This window comes from Nymphaea colorata, chromosome 9 (genome assembly GCF_008831285.2).
Source record: "Nymphaea colorata isolate Beijing-Zhang1983 chromosome 9, ASM883128v2, whole genome shotgun sequence".
Classification (NCBI taxonomy): Eukaryota; Viridiplantae; Streptophyta; class Magnoliopsida; order Nymphaeales; family Nymphaeaceae; genus Nymphaea; species Nymphaea colorata.
In genome coordinates, this window is record NC_045146.1 from 15,995,011 (window position 1) to 16,011,896 (window position 16,886).

General features: G+C 40.6%; 1 protein-coding gene across 1 annotated transcript; it reads left to right on the forward strand.

Moving 5' to 3' along the window:
• The first annotated feature begins 10,835 nt into the window (after nt 1-10,835).
• Nucleotides 10,836-12,852, forward strand: LOC116260140 (dof zinc finger protein DOF5.3-like). The gene has a single exon (XM_031638241.2). It carries the CDS (start codon nt 11,452-11,454, stop codon nt 12,448-12,450), a length of 999 nt encoding a protein of 332 aa, XP_031494101.1. The 5' UTR covers nt 10,836-11,451; the 3' UTR covers nt 12,451-12,852.
• Nucleotides 12,853-16,886: the final 4,034 nt, after the last annotated feature.

Genomic DNA, 16,886 nt, shown 5'->3' on the forward strand with positions numbered 1-16,886 from the left:
TAGACTGGTCAGTTTCTGTATATATTTCCTAGATAAGGTTTGTCCGCTGATCATTTGATCTTATGCTTTTTATTGTTTTTTGCATTTGAAGTTCCTGTCAATATACATATTGCAAGGTTTAAGTTGCCAAGGATGCAGTTATATTAACAGTCTGATCCAAGTAACTTAGGATTTGTCAAGTCCATCTTTGGTCACTGGCCTTTCCAACCTTGGCTATTATCTATTGGTTAGCAATAATTTTTCATCTTTCAAAGTAGACAGATCTGATTTCTTGTATTATAAATCTGAAAAAAAGTTTTTTAAGTCATCAGTTCAACTTTGTTTCTAGATCCCACGTTGCTAGAGAACAACACAACATTATTATTATGTTGTCTTTTCATTTTGTAAATAGTTGCAGTTGTTCTGTAACCAAGAGCAGTTTTGTGCAAATGTTGTTGACGTATTCTCACCATTACCTGTGTTCCTTGTGGACTTGTCGGGGAAGAAAACATTACATAAACTCAGAAAGATGAAACATTAATCTTTTTGCTTGAACCTATTTGCATTAGTCTTTGGACCTTCACCATTAGCAGGCAGGAGAAGGTTCATGACGACCTTCTCTCCCTTCACTTCCAGAAATCTTCATTTGAATGCCATTCTCATTGTCCAAGTCAAAAAATTGACGTCCCTGCCTTCAGGATTGAGGACAGTACGAACACAAATGTAGGCCTGCTACAAGAGGGCAGAGCCTTCCTAGAACATTTGAAGCTTGTGGGGACTTTATCTGATCTAGGGATACTTTTATCTATGTGATAGGATTCAGCAGATTTGAAGATGTATTAGGAAGCACCAACCAGAGTCTGCTTTTAGACTTACTAGAAAACAGAACGAATGTGTTGATTACCTTCAGGGATTCAAGCTAAAGCCATGATGGAAACAATGTGCAGTTGTCCTTTTGCCTAAGTTTACTTGTCTTGGTATTGGCATTCAATTTGTTATCTATTGCCACTATGGTACTTCTCACCAAGATCTCGGTTTGGCTTCCCCAGAGTGTGTATGCCGAGGGACCTGAAACCTTAACAAATAAAGTATTGCTTTGAACACCTCAAACCCCTGCATCTCAATCGACGTGTCTTGAAGCTATTAAAGCTTCATATGAAAGGACAAAGTCTGTCTTTATATATAGCAAAAAACCGCATTATGTGGGCAGATACACAGACATACACGTCTGTATTGCTTGTCAACACACACACAGAGGGATTGGATTTGAACCAGGATAATGGGTGGTGACCTCTTGGATGCTTGGATCTAACAGTAAAGACGTTACGAATATGGTCTACTCGTTAAGTTCCTTCCTAATGGTTTTGAGTTTATCATGAGTTCTGATTCACTAGATGTTGAAAAACCAGCGCTTCATTAATCCATGAAAATGAAGAACAGTGTAAAAATGCCTCCCACTTGCTCCTGATTAAACAGATAGCAAGGGACCATGGAGATTCCCTATTTACTGCATTGTTTACCCATGTCTGCCTCTCTAGATCATGCTAAGAAAACCCAACACTTCTAGGCCAGTGCTTTGGTTTTGTATCATGGGAAGCAAATGTTTTCCCATGAGCAAATGTCACCTTCCATCCAAACGATTCCCTGGGAAGATCGGCTGTGCATCGCACGGGCAAGGTGGAGAAAATCCTGCACATACACGGGAGGAACTTGGACCTTCTTTCCCTTCCATTAGCAGGAACCAGAAAGCTTGTTGGAGATCATGCAAACGGGGGACGTTCAGAACACCGAAATGGTGTCTCCAGGCCGTTGAAATTGTGCAAAACTGTCCGTTGCTGATAAAAATGCGGCCTTCTTTGGGTCGCGTCTGTTCTTCTTGTTCGTGGGACGCTAAGAACTAAAACGTCGTCACACTTGATTAATTTTTCTACAAGATTTGGGGAGAGAATGTAATGCTCTGAAAATTATAGTTGGTGCCAGAAAATTTTATGAAAATCTCAACAGGAATTTCCCATTCACTGTTTGGAAAAACTTTTGAAGCATCTATTTGGTTTTCCAAAATCTAGTGATTTGGGGCGGGTGCACACACTTCCCCACTTAATGGCTGCATTACATTAAGCAGGAAAATATTTCTCTAAGTTGCGTCCTGTGAACGTTTTTCCATGGGGAAACCCTGAAGAGTAAGAGAAAATCTTGTACTGCATGATCTGAGAAGGTGGTAGGATTGCAAACCGTATTGAATCTCTTTTTGTGCGTCTCGAAAAATTTTCTGTTCTGAATCTGATTGGGACCTGATATCCAGTGTATTTTACCTATGTGAAATCCGAACCCCTTAGATCTATGCTTGGGTCCTTTCCTCTTCTCATAAGGTCATCCTTTTTAGCGGTCGAAGCAAAAGCGACCACATTCCATCAATGTTTCATGGAACCAATGTCAAAAGCAAGGGCAGAGCCAGCTATTTTCCTTGACGGGTGCTCAAGTTATAGTTTTTAAATTATAATAAGAACTAACATAAATGAAATTTTTTAAATTTACATGTAATTTTTTTTTTTGGAGGAGAGCCAAGGACCCTGCCGCCCCCGTGGCTCTGCCCCTGGTTAAAAGCAAGGGTTGATGCAGAGTGAGCACTGTGTGGGCCATTGCCCACATAGATAAACAAAAAAAAAGCTTATTTCTGTATTGATATTTTAGGGTAATTTGTCTCATTTACATATTGGTGCTCCTTAAAAATTTAAAATTTTATAAATTAATGCCTCTTAACTAGAATTTTCTGGCTCCGATCAAAAGAATCTTCGTCCTTCAATTTTAGAAGGAAGTGTGCCTTCTCTATGCCTAATTAACGGGATGTCAATCAGTTGGGTCTATGATATATATTATTGTTATCCAATTCTAATTCAGTTCTTAGGTCGCTTGCTCGAAAACGTACACACACACACATTGACACAAACACAAATAGAGATACGGTGGTGGAGCCTCTTATGAGCCAGGGTCGGAAAGTGGCCAACCTGACTCGAACAAGGCTCCTCATGGCAGCACCCGCCGTGCAATTACACAGTACCATAACTCGGGTGGGGGGATTAGCCTCGGGGTTTTATGCTAGTCGGGGTTTTATGCTAGTGGGTGAGCGACAAAGTCTCTTGACCTGGGTGTGTTTCGGTTCGTTGAATAAAGAATGAAAAAAGAAAAGAAGTAAAGTATCATATTCATGCCATTTATTCTCTAGAGAGAGCTTAATAAGGAAGCCTCAAAAGAAAAGAATTGTGCATAGACATCTAGAAAGGAGATTAATTAGAAGTTGACAGCTCAGTTGAATAACTTGAGCTGAACCGTTGGGGGGCGTTTGTTTATTTCGGATATGAGATATAAGGTGGTTTGAAATCAATGCCGAAACTATAATATGAGGATCTGAGATCAGACCCACTTCGATGCTGAGGTTTTGGCTACATACCAAGAATTTCAAATCCTTGTTTCTCTAAGATTTGAAATTCAATGTTTGTTTACTCTGGGAGCCCTGTATAAAAGAGATTTTAGATCAGCCTCGAATCTGAGTTTAAAGAAGTTGATTTCTGCTAAGAATGAACAAATTTAGTCAAAGAAGCTGTGCTCGAGGGATATAGACTTGGCTCGGCAATTCAGCTTGTTGGTTGTAAACATATAAAATATGCTTCTTAGTATTCCCATAAAAAAATGTTTTCACTTCAATGAGAACTTGTTTGGTTTTCCAAAAAGAGTTTTTGGTTAAAAACTCGGGGTTGCACTTTGTATGTTAAAAGAAAACAGATTATACACGGCTCAACTAAGCTCGACCCATTTATGTTAAAAAAAAAAAAAAAAAATTTATACATGCTTAGCTAAGCTCGAGCAAAGTGGCTTGATCTGAGTTCGTACTGGCCTAGTTGGACTCCAACCCAAGTTCCAGTTGACTCAGATAGATTCAAACTCAGCTCGTGAACAGACCTATGACAGCCTCTCCACAAGTTTTCCTGCAAGGAGCTCTCCACTCCCATATTGCTAGTTGCTTTTTTTTTTCTCCTTTTTATTTAGGAGACTTCTAAGTAAAACCATTATAAGTGGGGCCGGAGTCAGAAATTTTTTCATGAATAGGCCGAATTAAAGTTTTTAAATTTTGACTGAGGTCGAAATATCATTTTTCAAAAATTTTATATAGAACAAGTGCAATTTTTATAATTTATGTGTAACTTTAAAAAAATTGAGGTGGGGTTAAGGCCTATGCGGGCCCCACCTTGACTCCGCCCTTGATATATGTGAGAAATTTTGCGAGGGTGGAGGTAGAATTTTCTTCTCCATTATGCAATTTCAAAATTTTCATTGGGGCCAAATAAAAAGTTTTTGTAAATTTTATATGGTAGAACTTTATTATTTTCAAAATTCACTAGTTTTCAAAATTCACCAGGGTCAGGGCCTATGCGCCCGCCCCCCGGGCTGATCCACTAGTTTTCACAAGAAACCGGTGCTTGTAATATATATCTAAACCCTCAATTGGCAGCCTAGCAGCTGCTGGTCCAACCGGTGCTTGTAATATATATCTATATATCTAAACCCGCAATTGGCTGCCTACCAGCTGCTGGCCCAACCGGTGCTTGTGATATATATTGTGATATATATCTAAACCCGCTAGTCAAAATTCACTAGTTTTCAAAATTCAGCAAGGGGGTCAGGGCCTATGCGGGCGGTGAGCCCCCCTGGCTGATCCACTAGTTTTCACAAGAAACCGGTGCTTGTAATATCTAAACCAGCAATTGGCTGCCTACCAGCTGCTGGCCCAACCAGTTGCGCCGCACCCCTTAGGGCCAATTGCGCCGCACCTCTTAGGGCCAATTGGTAATAAAAGAAAAGACATAGTAGTAGTAGTAGTAGTGGACGTTGCAGATGTGAGAGGTTCATTCCTGCACTTGGGCTTAGGAAGCTGGTGGATGTGAAATCTCATCAATCACACCCTAACTTCATGTGTTAACCAGATTCTATAGATAGATCTGACCAACAATGGTAGATCCCCTTTTCCTCCGCCACTGAGCCTGAACCATGTCAGTCAGGTTTGAAACAGTGACCTCAGTCCTTGGGGCAAAGCCCGAGAGGGCAGAGCTAAAAGTTGATGATGGGCGGTCGCTATCGGGAAGCCTCTGCCCTAAGAGCAACAACATAAGGTGAAAAAACAGAGTGAAAAAAGAAGGAAATGTCTGCACTTCTTGTCGGCCAAAGCATTGGTAACAAATTCCTCAAAATCTTAAGGAAAGGGAGGACTGTTGGTTCAGTTCATCCATATATCCCCATTTATGCTTCCAAGTCGATGATCAATGACAAAAAGAATGGCTTGAAATTGTTTGAAACTAGGCACAAACGGAAACTGCATAGGGAGAATTGGAAGAAGTTAGTGCATATGACAAACGACTGTAGGGCTGTTCATGAGTGAGTTTGAGCCGAGTTGAATCAGCTCTAACTCGACTCGTTTGTCTTGAAAGAAACTTGAACTCGCTCGACCTTGGCTCGAGTTCGATTTCATTAGTTCGAGCTCGACTCGGCTTGAGTTCTTAAAACTCGAACTCGGCTCGATTAAGCTCAAGCCGAAGTTTAATAAATGAGTCGAGTTTGAGTCAAGTTTATCGAGTGAGTTTGAGTCGAGCTCCAGCTAGCTCGACTCGTTGAACAGCCCTACAAACGATTGCTATTTTTAAGTCTCTTCGGTGACATCCGGTAAAATTAGAATGATGCAAGGATGCGAGTGCTATTGTTTTAAACTGAAACATGTAGAAAGACACAAACTTTGTTTATAAACTAATTATAAAATTGTGCCTACGAATCTGGATTGATGAAAGCTTATGCAGGAGCTTACCTTTGATTGCCCCTTAAATTTCTTCTTCTTTTTTTTTTTTTTGGCTCTGTGATTGTCACCTGCATTGCCTATTCGATAGGAACAATCCCTGAATCATGAAAGTTTCGTATGCATATGATATTTTATAATGCTAAGGGCGTATTAGTTACAAAAATGTAGCAGTTAGAATAACTTTTCTTTACATAAAAAACACGAATATTTGTAAGGCATTTTTTGTTGATATCAATCATGTAGGCCACATTAATATAATCCGATTTGAATAAAAAACCATAAGATATTGGTAGTTATGAGTTCTACATAGTGTTTAAAATATGTTTTCCTTGAATCCCAACTACCAAGAACATTCGCCGCCCCCAGTGGACCAGGTTTCATTGATAGGGACCTGGATCCAATTCTATCCAGTTCCTACTCGTTAGAGTTATAGATTTGATCTTAGATTGTGTGATAAGCGACCTTGTACTCATTGATCCAAGGGAAGGACGAGATCCAAGTAATGGTAAGAAGACCACTGGATACATTGTGTCATTGCTAGCAAATACCACAGAAAGGAAAAATGATTTTTTTGGAAACAAAAGAAAAAAAATGCCATTTTTGAAGACTAGAAAATTCGAAGGCCTAGATGTTTAATTGCCGCGACTAGACATGTTATACATGTATGCAAGATTGTATGAAATTTGAAAAATCAAGAGCCATTAAATATCATAATTAGTTGTCCCTGAAACAAAATCTAAATTCACACATAAAAATTCAAAGTTGTCGTTATCAAATCGGTCATTTACATTATATTTAAATTATTATTGTGCTCTAGCTAAATCAACTTAGTATATTGAGATTCAAACTCTCATTTGAGGACTTTGTCAATTTTTCTATATTGCTAAATCTAATTTTGATCAAATCTTCAAAAGTAGAATTTCAACTTACAACCACACAGTTCATGCCGATTTCGAGCAAAAACAACACCTCACCTCGCTCTTCTACCCCGCAAGCTTAGGGCTGCTTGAGGACCTAGGTGGTGTGAATGGTACACCATTCAGCTCGAGGGTCACGCCGCCACCACTTACGAATGGACATTGGGATGTAAAAAGGAGGATCATCTAAATTGTTGTATCTTATGATAATAAGCTTTGCAAAACATATTTTTATTACGTGAATGCATCTTATATCCAGAAGAAAAGACAATATCTATGCATGGACGTGAACCGAGTGGTCGAAAGAATAGCCTTTGCGTGAGTGAATTCTATTTCTGTTAATGCTTTCGAAACGAAGCTTTGAGCTTTCTTGGCCTACAAAATCCTGCATTTTTTGTCGAAAGAACATGATGTGGCTAAACCGCTGCACCAAGAAATTGAAAAAGACGAGGGCGGTTTTCAGAATTACGAGCCAAAAACTGGGCCTCCATGGAAATTAGAAAGCTTCTCCTACTCCTCAGGCCAATGCCGACGATCAACAACAACAGCAGCAGCAGCCTGAGCACCAGGTAAGATCGGGTTGACGCTCTCGGCAGCTCACGCTACGCACGTGTATAGCCTACCACGCCTTAGAGAGAGAGAGAGAGAGAGAGAGAGAGAGAGAGAGAGAGAGAGAGAGAGAGTCTGGAGGTTAGCTGGAAGCACGCGATCCCTCGAGTCTTTTGACAGTGTGAGAGGAAGAAGAAGAAGAAGGAGGAGCAGAAGAGATGGAGAGAGGGTCTGGTTTGGTTTAGAATCACGGGGATCAAGCCAAGCGCTCTCTCTTCTCTCTCTCTCTCTCACGAGCGCACCCTTTTCTTCCTTTGCTTTTTCCGTCTTTAATTGCGCTGCTTAAGGAGCAGGCGAGATTAGAAAGCTAAAAAGGAGGAGGCAACGAAAATTTTACCTGCGGGGTTTAACCGCCGTATTCAAGCGAATTTATTCTTCTCTCGCTGTCAAAAACCAAAAGAAAGAAAATGGGAAAACTTTTCTGCCTGCGTCGAGGGTGCCCGCATTCACCCCCCCTTCGTTTGGCTGGCGGTGGGTCCATGAGAATTTTAATGACTAAACTACCCCCTTCCTCTTCCCTTTGCCTGTGGTCCTTCCCTTAGTTCATCCCAAAACGTTTGGTAAAAATAATCTTATGTTTTTGTCCACCATGCTCTAAGAATATAATGCATATATTTATCAAGTAATAGTAATAAGGTTAACAATGATAATTAATTACGTTATCTTTAGATTAGTTTTATGGCTAATATGGCGCATGAAATTTTGTAAAATTGGTAGCAAGTCATCTTCATCGCAACAAGACTCGCATGCACATATAATGTCACCTGGTGATGGGCAATGTTGCTAGCATATGAATACGATCTTCATGATCAATAAAATTCAAATCCCTTGTCTAGTGAAATTTTGTGTTTAAATCATCAGATGTTTGCACTTTCTTATAACAACCGATGATTCTCACAATACCATGTAATTTTCGCATACTTGGCGGATTCCGGCGGTCTTAATGTTTGTTTTCTAGAAAAACAGGCGAGCATTCAGTGAGATTTAAACACATACTTAACATCATCCTTGGCATAATCCCAGCTTATGAAAAGTAGTGGAAGGAAAAGAACAAAAGGTTTGGTCGCCAGCTGAACCGGAGAAGGAGGGGAGCACGGTCAACTGGAATCCAAATGGTGCGGCACATCGCCGGAAAGGAGAAGGAGCGGTGGAAAAGAAAAGAGGAAGAGAGCGGAAATGCCAATTAAGGGCCGACACCTTCAACAGTGGACGGCCGTAGAAGGCTTTTAATCCGGGCCGTTAAAGTTTGGCAGTCGCCGGATCCAAAGTTCTGGTCTTCTCCTGGGGACTTCCGCACTGTACTTACCTGCAGACAACCTTTTTTTTTTCTCTCTCTCTCTCTCTCTCTTCTCCCTCGGTATCAGACCCTACGGCTACGATCCCATGAACGCACTCCTGACTCCTATTACCCTTTTAAATTTACAGACGTGTCCTCTTTCTCTTGGGAAGTTTTAACTGATCAGATTTTCATGGTGTATCATCCACTTGGTTATATGACTCTGAGATTTAGATGGAATTTTAATAAGGATTGAAAATTCAACAGTTCTTTTTTTCTGAGATTATTTTTTGAAAGTTGCAGAAGTTTAGTTCAGTTGTGCGTCTAGAAGAGCCAAATCCCGGGCTTTGTTAGTCTCAATCGTGTCCATAATAATAAGTTTATGAAATCGTATAAAAACCACGTGTTGCATAATGAGGAAAACCAGTTCATGAATTTGGGTGAATAAAGTATGAAAGGAACTGGATTTGTATGTATAATGGGAGCTTGTTTTTGGGTAGTAGGGGAGAGCATCGCCTAGTAGAGAGGTGAAGCTACCATCCAACTTTTTATTCTTCAAAGTATAGAGCATGCTTTCCATGTTTACCTCTGGTGTGTTTTAATCTGCATCTTGGTCGTCTTTTTTACAATACAAGAGGTTTGAAACTTGAAATTGATACTGGTTGCCTATCAGCTCTAGCCTCAAACCATTGGGCTAATCCCCTCGACACTAAAGTGAACTTGTTTGAATGAGTTGAAATACTAAGAACATGACTTGCATAGGCGTGGGTGCATGCTTCATGCAACCATGGGTAGAAACAAGGCGTTTGTGATCCAGTTTTATGTGATTTATGTGTGTTTGGATGACACTCACAATACTTTTTCTTTATAAAAACTAGATTTTATAAAAAAATGTTTCTTAGCCGGTTTCTAAAACCTAGTTTGTGTGGGGTTGGGCGATAAGACTAAAACGACATGTTTATGTAAAAAACTTGAGGGGCCAAGTTATGGACACCCTTTGTCAAATTTGGCTTTCTTAGAAGAAATGACAACTTAAAAGCAACAATGGAACAATTTGTGGTTTTGGAGCTGAAGGAGCTTCGGAAACCAGTTAAGCTAAGGTGATTTAATGTAAAGACTTGAGAAGAGGTAAATACTTAAATACCCAAGTATGCTTTTGGAAACGTGGCTTCCTCTATATCAAGATAAGTGCAGTTTTTTCTCATTCTTTTGGCGCTTGTGTTGCAGGGTAAAAGTGATCTGCAACTTGGGTATATGACAATATTCATGCAGCTCTTAGGTTGTTGGATACTTTTCTAAAGGTTTAGAGTTTTTCTTTACTCGAATAGATGCATGTTCTTTAAGAAGGAAAGTCTCATGTTATTTTATCATCTCTCTCTCTCTCTCTCTCTCTATATATATATATATATATATATATATATATATATATATATATATATATATATATATATAGTAGGTCTATGAGAAAAGGATGAGAGTTTTGGCCTTCTTGTTAGGCGGTAAGATGAAATACTCATTCTGCTCATCCAAATACATAAATACATACGAACCCACAATTGAATTGAAGGATCTTAATATGAAGATGATCACTTAATTTAGTTACAAATAAATAATCTAGTGAAATCTACTCGAGCTTGGCACAAACTTTCTTTGAACTTGGCAAAGAGCAAAGTTCTGATGTCAGTTCTCTTCCTAGTGTATTCATCCTTAGTTTATGAGCATTTGAGATATTCTTTCTTACCTTATAGGAGTAGTGTCGAGCATTTCCAATCAATTTCTTGAATTTATACTTGTCCATCAAATTTGTTTCCTTCCAATAAAATGAAATAATTGCTGTTAAAAACAGAAACAGAAAGGAAAATAAGAGAGCTAAGGAAGTAGCTTAAAAGCAAGGCATCAACCTATCTAAATTATTGAAGGTTAAGGAGAACAACAAAAGGCAGAAATGAATGAAGTCGGAAATCAATCTCAAAAACCTTCTTGTCCGTTCCTTGCAATTTTTCGAAAGCGCAGGCAGATACTGCTCAAGCTCCATAGTATGCACTTGCCCTCACAAGCGCATAAACTGAGGGTGATCTAGACAATTCATGTTCTTGGACAGAGAGAGAGAGAGAGAGAGAGGAAGGGTTATTTCAGGGGGTCTGTATGTGCTTAACGAGTCTAAGTGTCTCTGTCTCTCTCTGTTGGTGTGTGAGCTCGCACGTGCCAGAGGATGGGGGGTCTTTATAGGGACAGTCTAGAAGCATTTATAGGGACTGTGTGGAAGCATTGAGAGGAGCGCACTAGTAGTACAGGAGCAGCGGCAGCAACAGCAGACCGGAGGCTCTGCCTGGTGGCTCTGTGTGTGTGTGCTGCCGCTCTGATCGGCAACACACAACAGCAGACACAGCAGCCACAGCAGCAGAAGCGGCAGCCTGCACTGCCCCCACACACAAGATTCTGACCACCGTGTCTTCTGTCATCCTCTCACCCATGAAAGCATCATCCATCACATCCACTCCTTCGTTTACCTCCTTTCCTTTCTTGTAGCCTGTGACTTCTCTCTCTTCTCTCTCTTTCTTATCTCCCCCATAAAGGAACGCCTTAGTTCGTCAATTGGGTATCACTAAAAAAAGTCTCAAATCGTCTCCAGATTGAGAAATCTGGTCGACCTCTCTCTCTTATCTCCCCGTAAAGGAACGCCTTAGTAGTTCTTCAATTGGGTATCACTGAAAAGTCTCAAATCGTCTCCTGATTGAGATCAGGACTGGGTTTTGATTTCAATGATGAAGAAAGTCATGTGCTCTAGCAACACCGTCTCTTGTGCTTTTTAGGAGGAGGAAGAAGACATGCAAGAAGGTGGCGTAGCCATGGTGAAGCAGCAGGCGGGGGAGAAGAAGGTTGGGCCGCTGCGGCCGCCGGAGGAGGCCCTGCGATGCCCACGCTGCGACTCTCTGAACACCAAGTTCTGCTACTACAACAATTACAGCCTCGCCCAGCCCAGGCACTTCTGCAAGACCTGCAGGCGCTACTGGACCAAAGGCGGCGCTCTCAGGAACGTCCCCATAGGAGGAGGCTGCCGAAAGAACAAGAGGAGCGGCAACAAGGTCTCTTCCTCCTCCTCCCAGAGAAGCCTCAGCGAGGACGACGGAAAGAAGTATCATGGTGCTGCTGGTGGTGGCGGTGGCATCACCTCCCCTATAACGTCAATGATAACGCCGACAGACCTAGTCTCAAGCAGCACTCTTAAGCTGCTCCATTGTCTACCATCTTCTCCTTCTGCTTCCTTGGATTTTCATGTCGGTGGGTCGCCTTTCTCTAGGCTTCAACCGGCTGCTACGAACCACTTTTTCTCTTTTTCTGCCTCTTCCAGCGCAGCTGCTACTGTCAATTCTTCTGGTTATGGCTACCCTCTATCTGGTGCAGTAAGAAATGGCGAGGGTATTGGGCTATGTGGGTATTCTAGCAGTGGATTTGGTGAGACGAGCAGTCAACAGAATACTCATAGTAGCATGGCAGCTTCCATTGAGTCATTGAGCACAATCAATGCAGATCTCCATTGGAAGCTGCAGCAGCAGAGGCTGGCCATGCTTCTGGGAGGGGGAGACTACAAGGGGATAAGTACGGATATGGGTGTTTCAGGGGTTGATTCCCATCAAGGGTTTGATCAACAACAAGCACAAATCTGCCTTCAAATGCCCAACAGCATAAAAGCTGATGGAGTTTGCAGTTTCAGCAGCAACAGGAGAGGCAATGCTCAGGACTTTTGTCAACCAAGGGAGGCAACAAACGAATGGGTTTTTGAGAATTCATGGTCTGATTTGCACCATTACAGTTCATTGCCTTAGAAGTTAGAAAGGAATGCAACCAAATGGTACTGAAACATGAGCCAGAGAAGCAAATGAAGAAGAAAGAAAGCAGAAAAGTATGACAGTTCGTGGGAAAGGAAAAGAAGGTGGAAGTAGGAATTTCTCAATGCGTACGCATGTTACCTTGTCTGCTTTTGCCCTACTCTTCTAAATTCCTTTTGTTTTCTTCTATCTCGTTCTCTTGTTATTTTTTCTTTTTTTCTCCTTTGTGTCGGTTGTAGGATGAAAGGTTCAATGGGGAGTATGGATAGCATCATAGCAATCATATTCTTAAAGATGCCTTTATTTTCTTCCTGTTGCTAGGCGATTATATACGCTTTTTCTTTTTTCCTCTTATATGTATTGTTGTGGATAATATCAATAAAGAAGAAATTTGTTTTACATGATAAGAATTATTCATCAACTGTTTATTCGTATGCTCTCCGAGAGAGAGAGAGAGAGAGAGAGAGAGAGAGAGAATCTTTTGAGACTGCAGGAATTGTTGCATTAGACTGTTACATTGAATGGATTTTAATGGAAGCTCTTTGATTTGTTCTATGTTCAGTCAGTCGATACACGGCGCAGACTCTCTCTCTCTCTCTCTCTTCTCTGTGAAGTCTCAGTGATGTATCTTCCTGCAGCGGCTGATTTTTCAATTTTTTTTTAATATAAGACAGGCTAACGGACACAGGTTACTTCTCTCTCTCTTGGACTTTCCGTAATTATTGTTTGCAGCTCTGTATGAGTTGGAGCTTTCTGAGATCTGGGTTCCCATATGCATTGAATACGAACGAGAGAGAGAGAGAGAGAGATTTTGCACATTTGGCATCTTTCATCTCTCTGACTGACTAAGTGCTTCTTCCTTCGACGGGCCAACATTTTTTTTTTTTTACTTCTTATCCTTTCGTCGTTCCCTTTCTTCTCGCTCGGTCCTCTTTTCTTCTCCGTGACATTGCTTCGCTTTGCGAGTTCCATCCTTTGGTTCCATTATATTCTAGTTCTTACGAAGGTTAACTGGTTTGCATACGTGAACACCATTATATATATGCACTTACTTTTGTCTAAGTTTCACGAGTCTTCTGTTGGAAACATTTTCTGAGCAGTTTCCCACCACCCGGAAAATTTCCCCCCAGCAACCGATGATTTCACGGCAGTAGATGTTAATTGGTTCCTGAGGAATGAAGTCTCGTTTTCTAATTAATAGACCTACAGTACTGCAGCATCTGGTAACCTTTTGCATACTGTTTCATCATGTAAAACACTTTTGCAGATCTGTACTTCTGCATGTGTCAAATCTTTACTCTGCAACGATGGTGAAAGTCGATATTCATTCCAAATGCATGATACTATTCGTCTTCGTCGTGGAAGAGTCGTATCAGCCGACAAGTCCAGATACGATGAGATTCAGATTGGACTGAGTTGATGAATTGTAAGCAGTAAATTAAATCTGTGTGTTGCAGAAACGGAAGGGTAAGTTAACAAGCTTAGACGAATCTGAAAATACACCATCTTCTCTCCTTAGATCTCCTTTTCGTTTATTTTTTCTTTCATTTGCAGAAGAACTGCTAAGTTTTACCTGCTGAACATGGAACTCTGGAAAAGATTGATTGAGACTAGCCCCTTGGAAGGAATGGGTCTAGTTATCTGTCATATCACAACCCACAAGTGCCCACCTCAATATACTACATATGACTTGGCTTATCGCTTTACCTATTCTTCTCCAACAGCAACTGTAACCTGTGGCCTTCTATTCACTAGGAGTGTGCAACTCACAGTTACCAGTGAATCAAAAGGATTTTGGAAGTGATATCTGAAGGTCAAGCCAAGCTGGCAAAGGGACACGGTAAAGGGTTCTGAAGATAGAGAACCGATCGGCCTTCTTCTGATAAACTATGCATCAAGTAATTAAATTGGCTTTCAAAAAATAGCAAGCAATCGCTTTCAGAGTGTTTGTTTAAGTAGATCATTGTAAACAAGATTCTGTAAGTAAACCATCGATCAGGGACTAATTCGTTCATCAAATCAGTCACATACAAAGCTGAAGCTTCTTCTCTTAATCTGCTATGGCTGTCTCCCTCTCTAATGCAGGCAATAGCCCATCTGGATCTGTGTTAATAGTAAAGTTGCTAGAACGATGTCCCAAGTGTTCGAACTAATGGTAGTTTCTCCTCAAAAACACAATAAGCTAGAATGCACCTATAGAGCTCATAAAGGAAGGGCCATTAAAAAAGAAAAGGGCCGAGCTGATCCCCATGGTGGCACTGCCTGGCAGCTTGATGTCCACATAGTACTCATCCATGCAAAGTCACAGTCTTTCTTCCATCTTCCATTCCTCTCTCCATTTTCTTTGCCTGTCATCTTCACATATAGAGAGAGATCCATAGTCTCTTTCATGACGCAGTCTTCCCCTGACTTTATGGAGGGAAAGCGTAGTCCTGCGCTTTTCTGTTTCTGAAGAGACCCAAATGGTCCCATTGAATAAATACATACATGTGCAAGACACATAAGGAGTGGGGCTTATGTTGACATCGTATTCTCATGGATTATGAACCCAAGAGGGTTGGTCTGAGAGGGTTGATTGTAATGTGTAGTTCTGTTCACATTGGCATCACTCTCAATACCCAAGTTGATTGTATGCTGCGGCCTCAACAGCTGTGCCATCGCAAGGTTGGATTTGATAGTCTCAGATCTTATACATTAAAAGGTGCGTTTTAGTAGATTCTCAGTAACATAGATTTTAAATTCATTTTGCATGTTAAAAATAATGGATTTAAGGTTGGTTTGAGAGTCCGACATTAAATATATGGATATAAGATCCTAGGTGATCTAAGATCACCACGTATCTAACAAACACAACGTAAAAGACTAAAACCTATTTATGAATAAACCCCTTGTAACGCGATAAAAATGATAAAAAATGTAAAAAAACAGCTTCTTATAAGGACAAAGGGTTTGCGAGAGAGAGAGAGAGAGAGTTCAGGGGCTAATTAAGAAGTTGGTGGTAGAATGTACAATTGTAATGAAGTGTGGAAAATATCAGTGGCAAACAGAACAGAGGTAGTTAACTGTTTGAAATTTCAGAGGAATAAAACAATTACTTTGAGGGTTGGAAGCTAAATCCTTGAAAATGAAGAATGTAAATCAAAAACTACCTCGAAGAAGAAGAAGAAGCTAATGAAATCTGTATTTGGGATGTATGCATTGTTCTCCAGCATTCAGTCTCCAATCTTTCTCTTACTGCTCTTATTATTTTGATCCTGTACAATATTTCTTCCTCTCATTTCATTAGTTTCTTCTCTAATCATCTCCCGCTTTGAATCTCTTCGTTCGATTTCAAACCAGAGTTTGGTGGTGGATCAGAAGAACGAGGTTCGGGTACAGTAAACTGTGCGTGGCGAAGCATTTAAATCCCAGCCACCGTCCAACCTTGGATGACACAGTGGTGATGTTGATGCATCGGGTTCCATCCATGAACCTATTAACTTCGGTTGCATGCGGACTGTACCTGTTCCCAACAAACGTGAAATGGACGAAGACATGGATCATCTGCCTCGCTCCATTGACAACTCTGCCCCCTTCATTAAGTTTCCTTGTTGATTCTCTCCAACCTCCGGTACTTTTTGCTGCAGTTTTGACAAGATGTATGGCTGACCGGGAACTGTTCGGAGAGGCACCGGAGGCGAGAGTTCTGATGGTCGTCGCAAATATTGTCCGGTACATATCGTACTGGCTTCTCGTCCATATGTTATATCGTATGGATACAGGTTTGCAGAGTTTTGTTTATAAGTTAATTCAAAATCTCAAGGATGTGCCCACATCAAATATACATTGAATGAGATATTTTAATTTTCTTATAAATGAATGTATATTTTAGACTTCTACCCTTTATCATACATAACTCCTTTTTATCCTTCTAAAAAATTTCATTTTTTACTTAATTATGGGTCTTTTGAACATTAATACTCCTGTAAATATAACCAGTTTCGATATGAGTTTTTTTTTTTTTTTTTAAAAATGTGATGTTTAATTTCCCCATTTTGGGGACTTTTTAACATTCAATGGTTCTATCTTTTGTGTTAGATAAGGGGTTTTTTTGTACTTTTGGGCACCATCACTCTCATAAAACCTGCTATCAAGCATTAGATATAGCTCATGAGCTCCACTTTGAGAACAAATGTGAACGCGGTGGGAGGGTGATGTAATGCAACTCGACAAGTGGTTCTAGTGGGCTCGGCTCCTTGGTGGAAGCATGGGTCAAGTGATCGATCTGTGGCTTAGGGTCGATGTACGTATGGTGAATTCGTGCCGGACGTCTTCCTGACTTCGTTTTTTAATGCCATTAAACTATAGGAGTACATATCGCTTTAGGTTTCATAAATTTCAACATCTTTAGGATTTAATTTGAACCACGGTTGGCCCTACGACAGCCGTAGCGC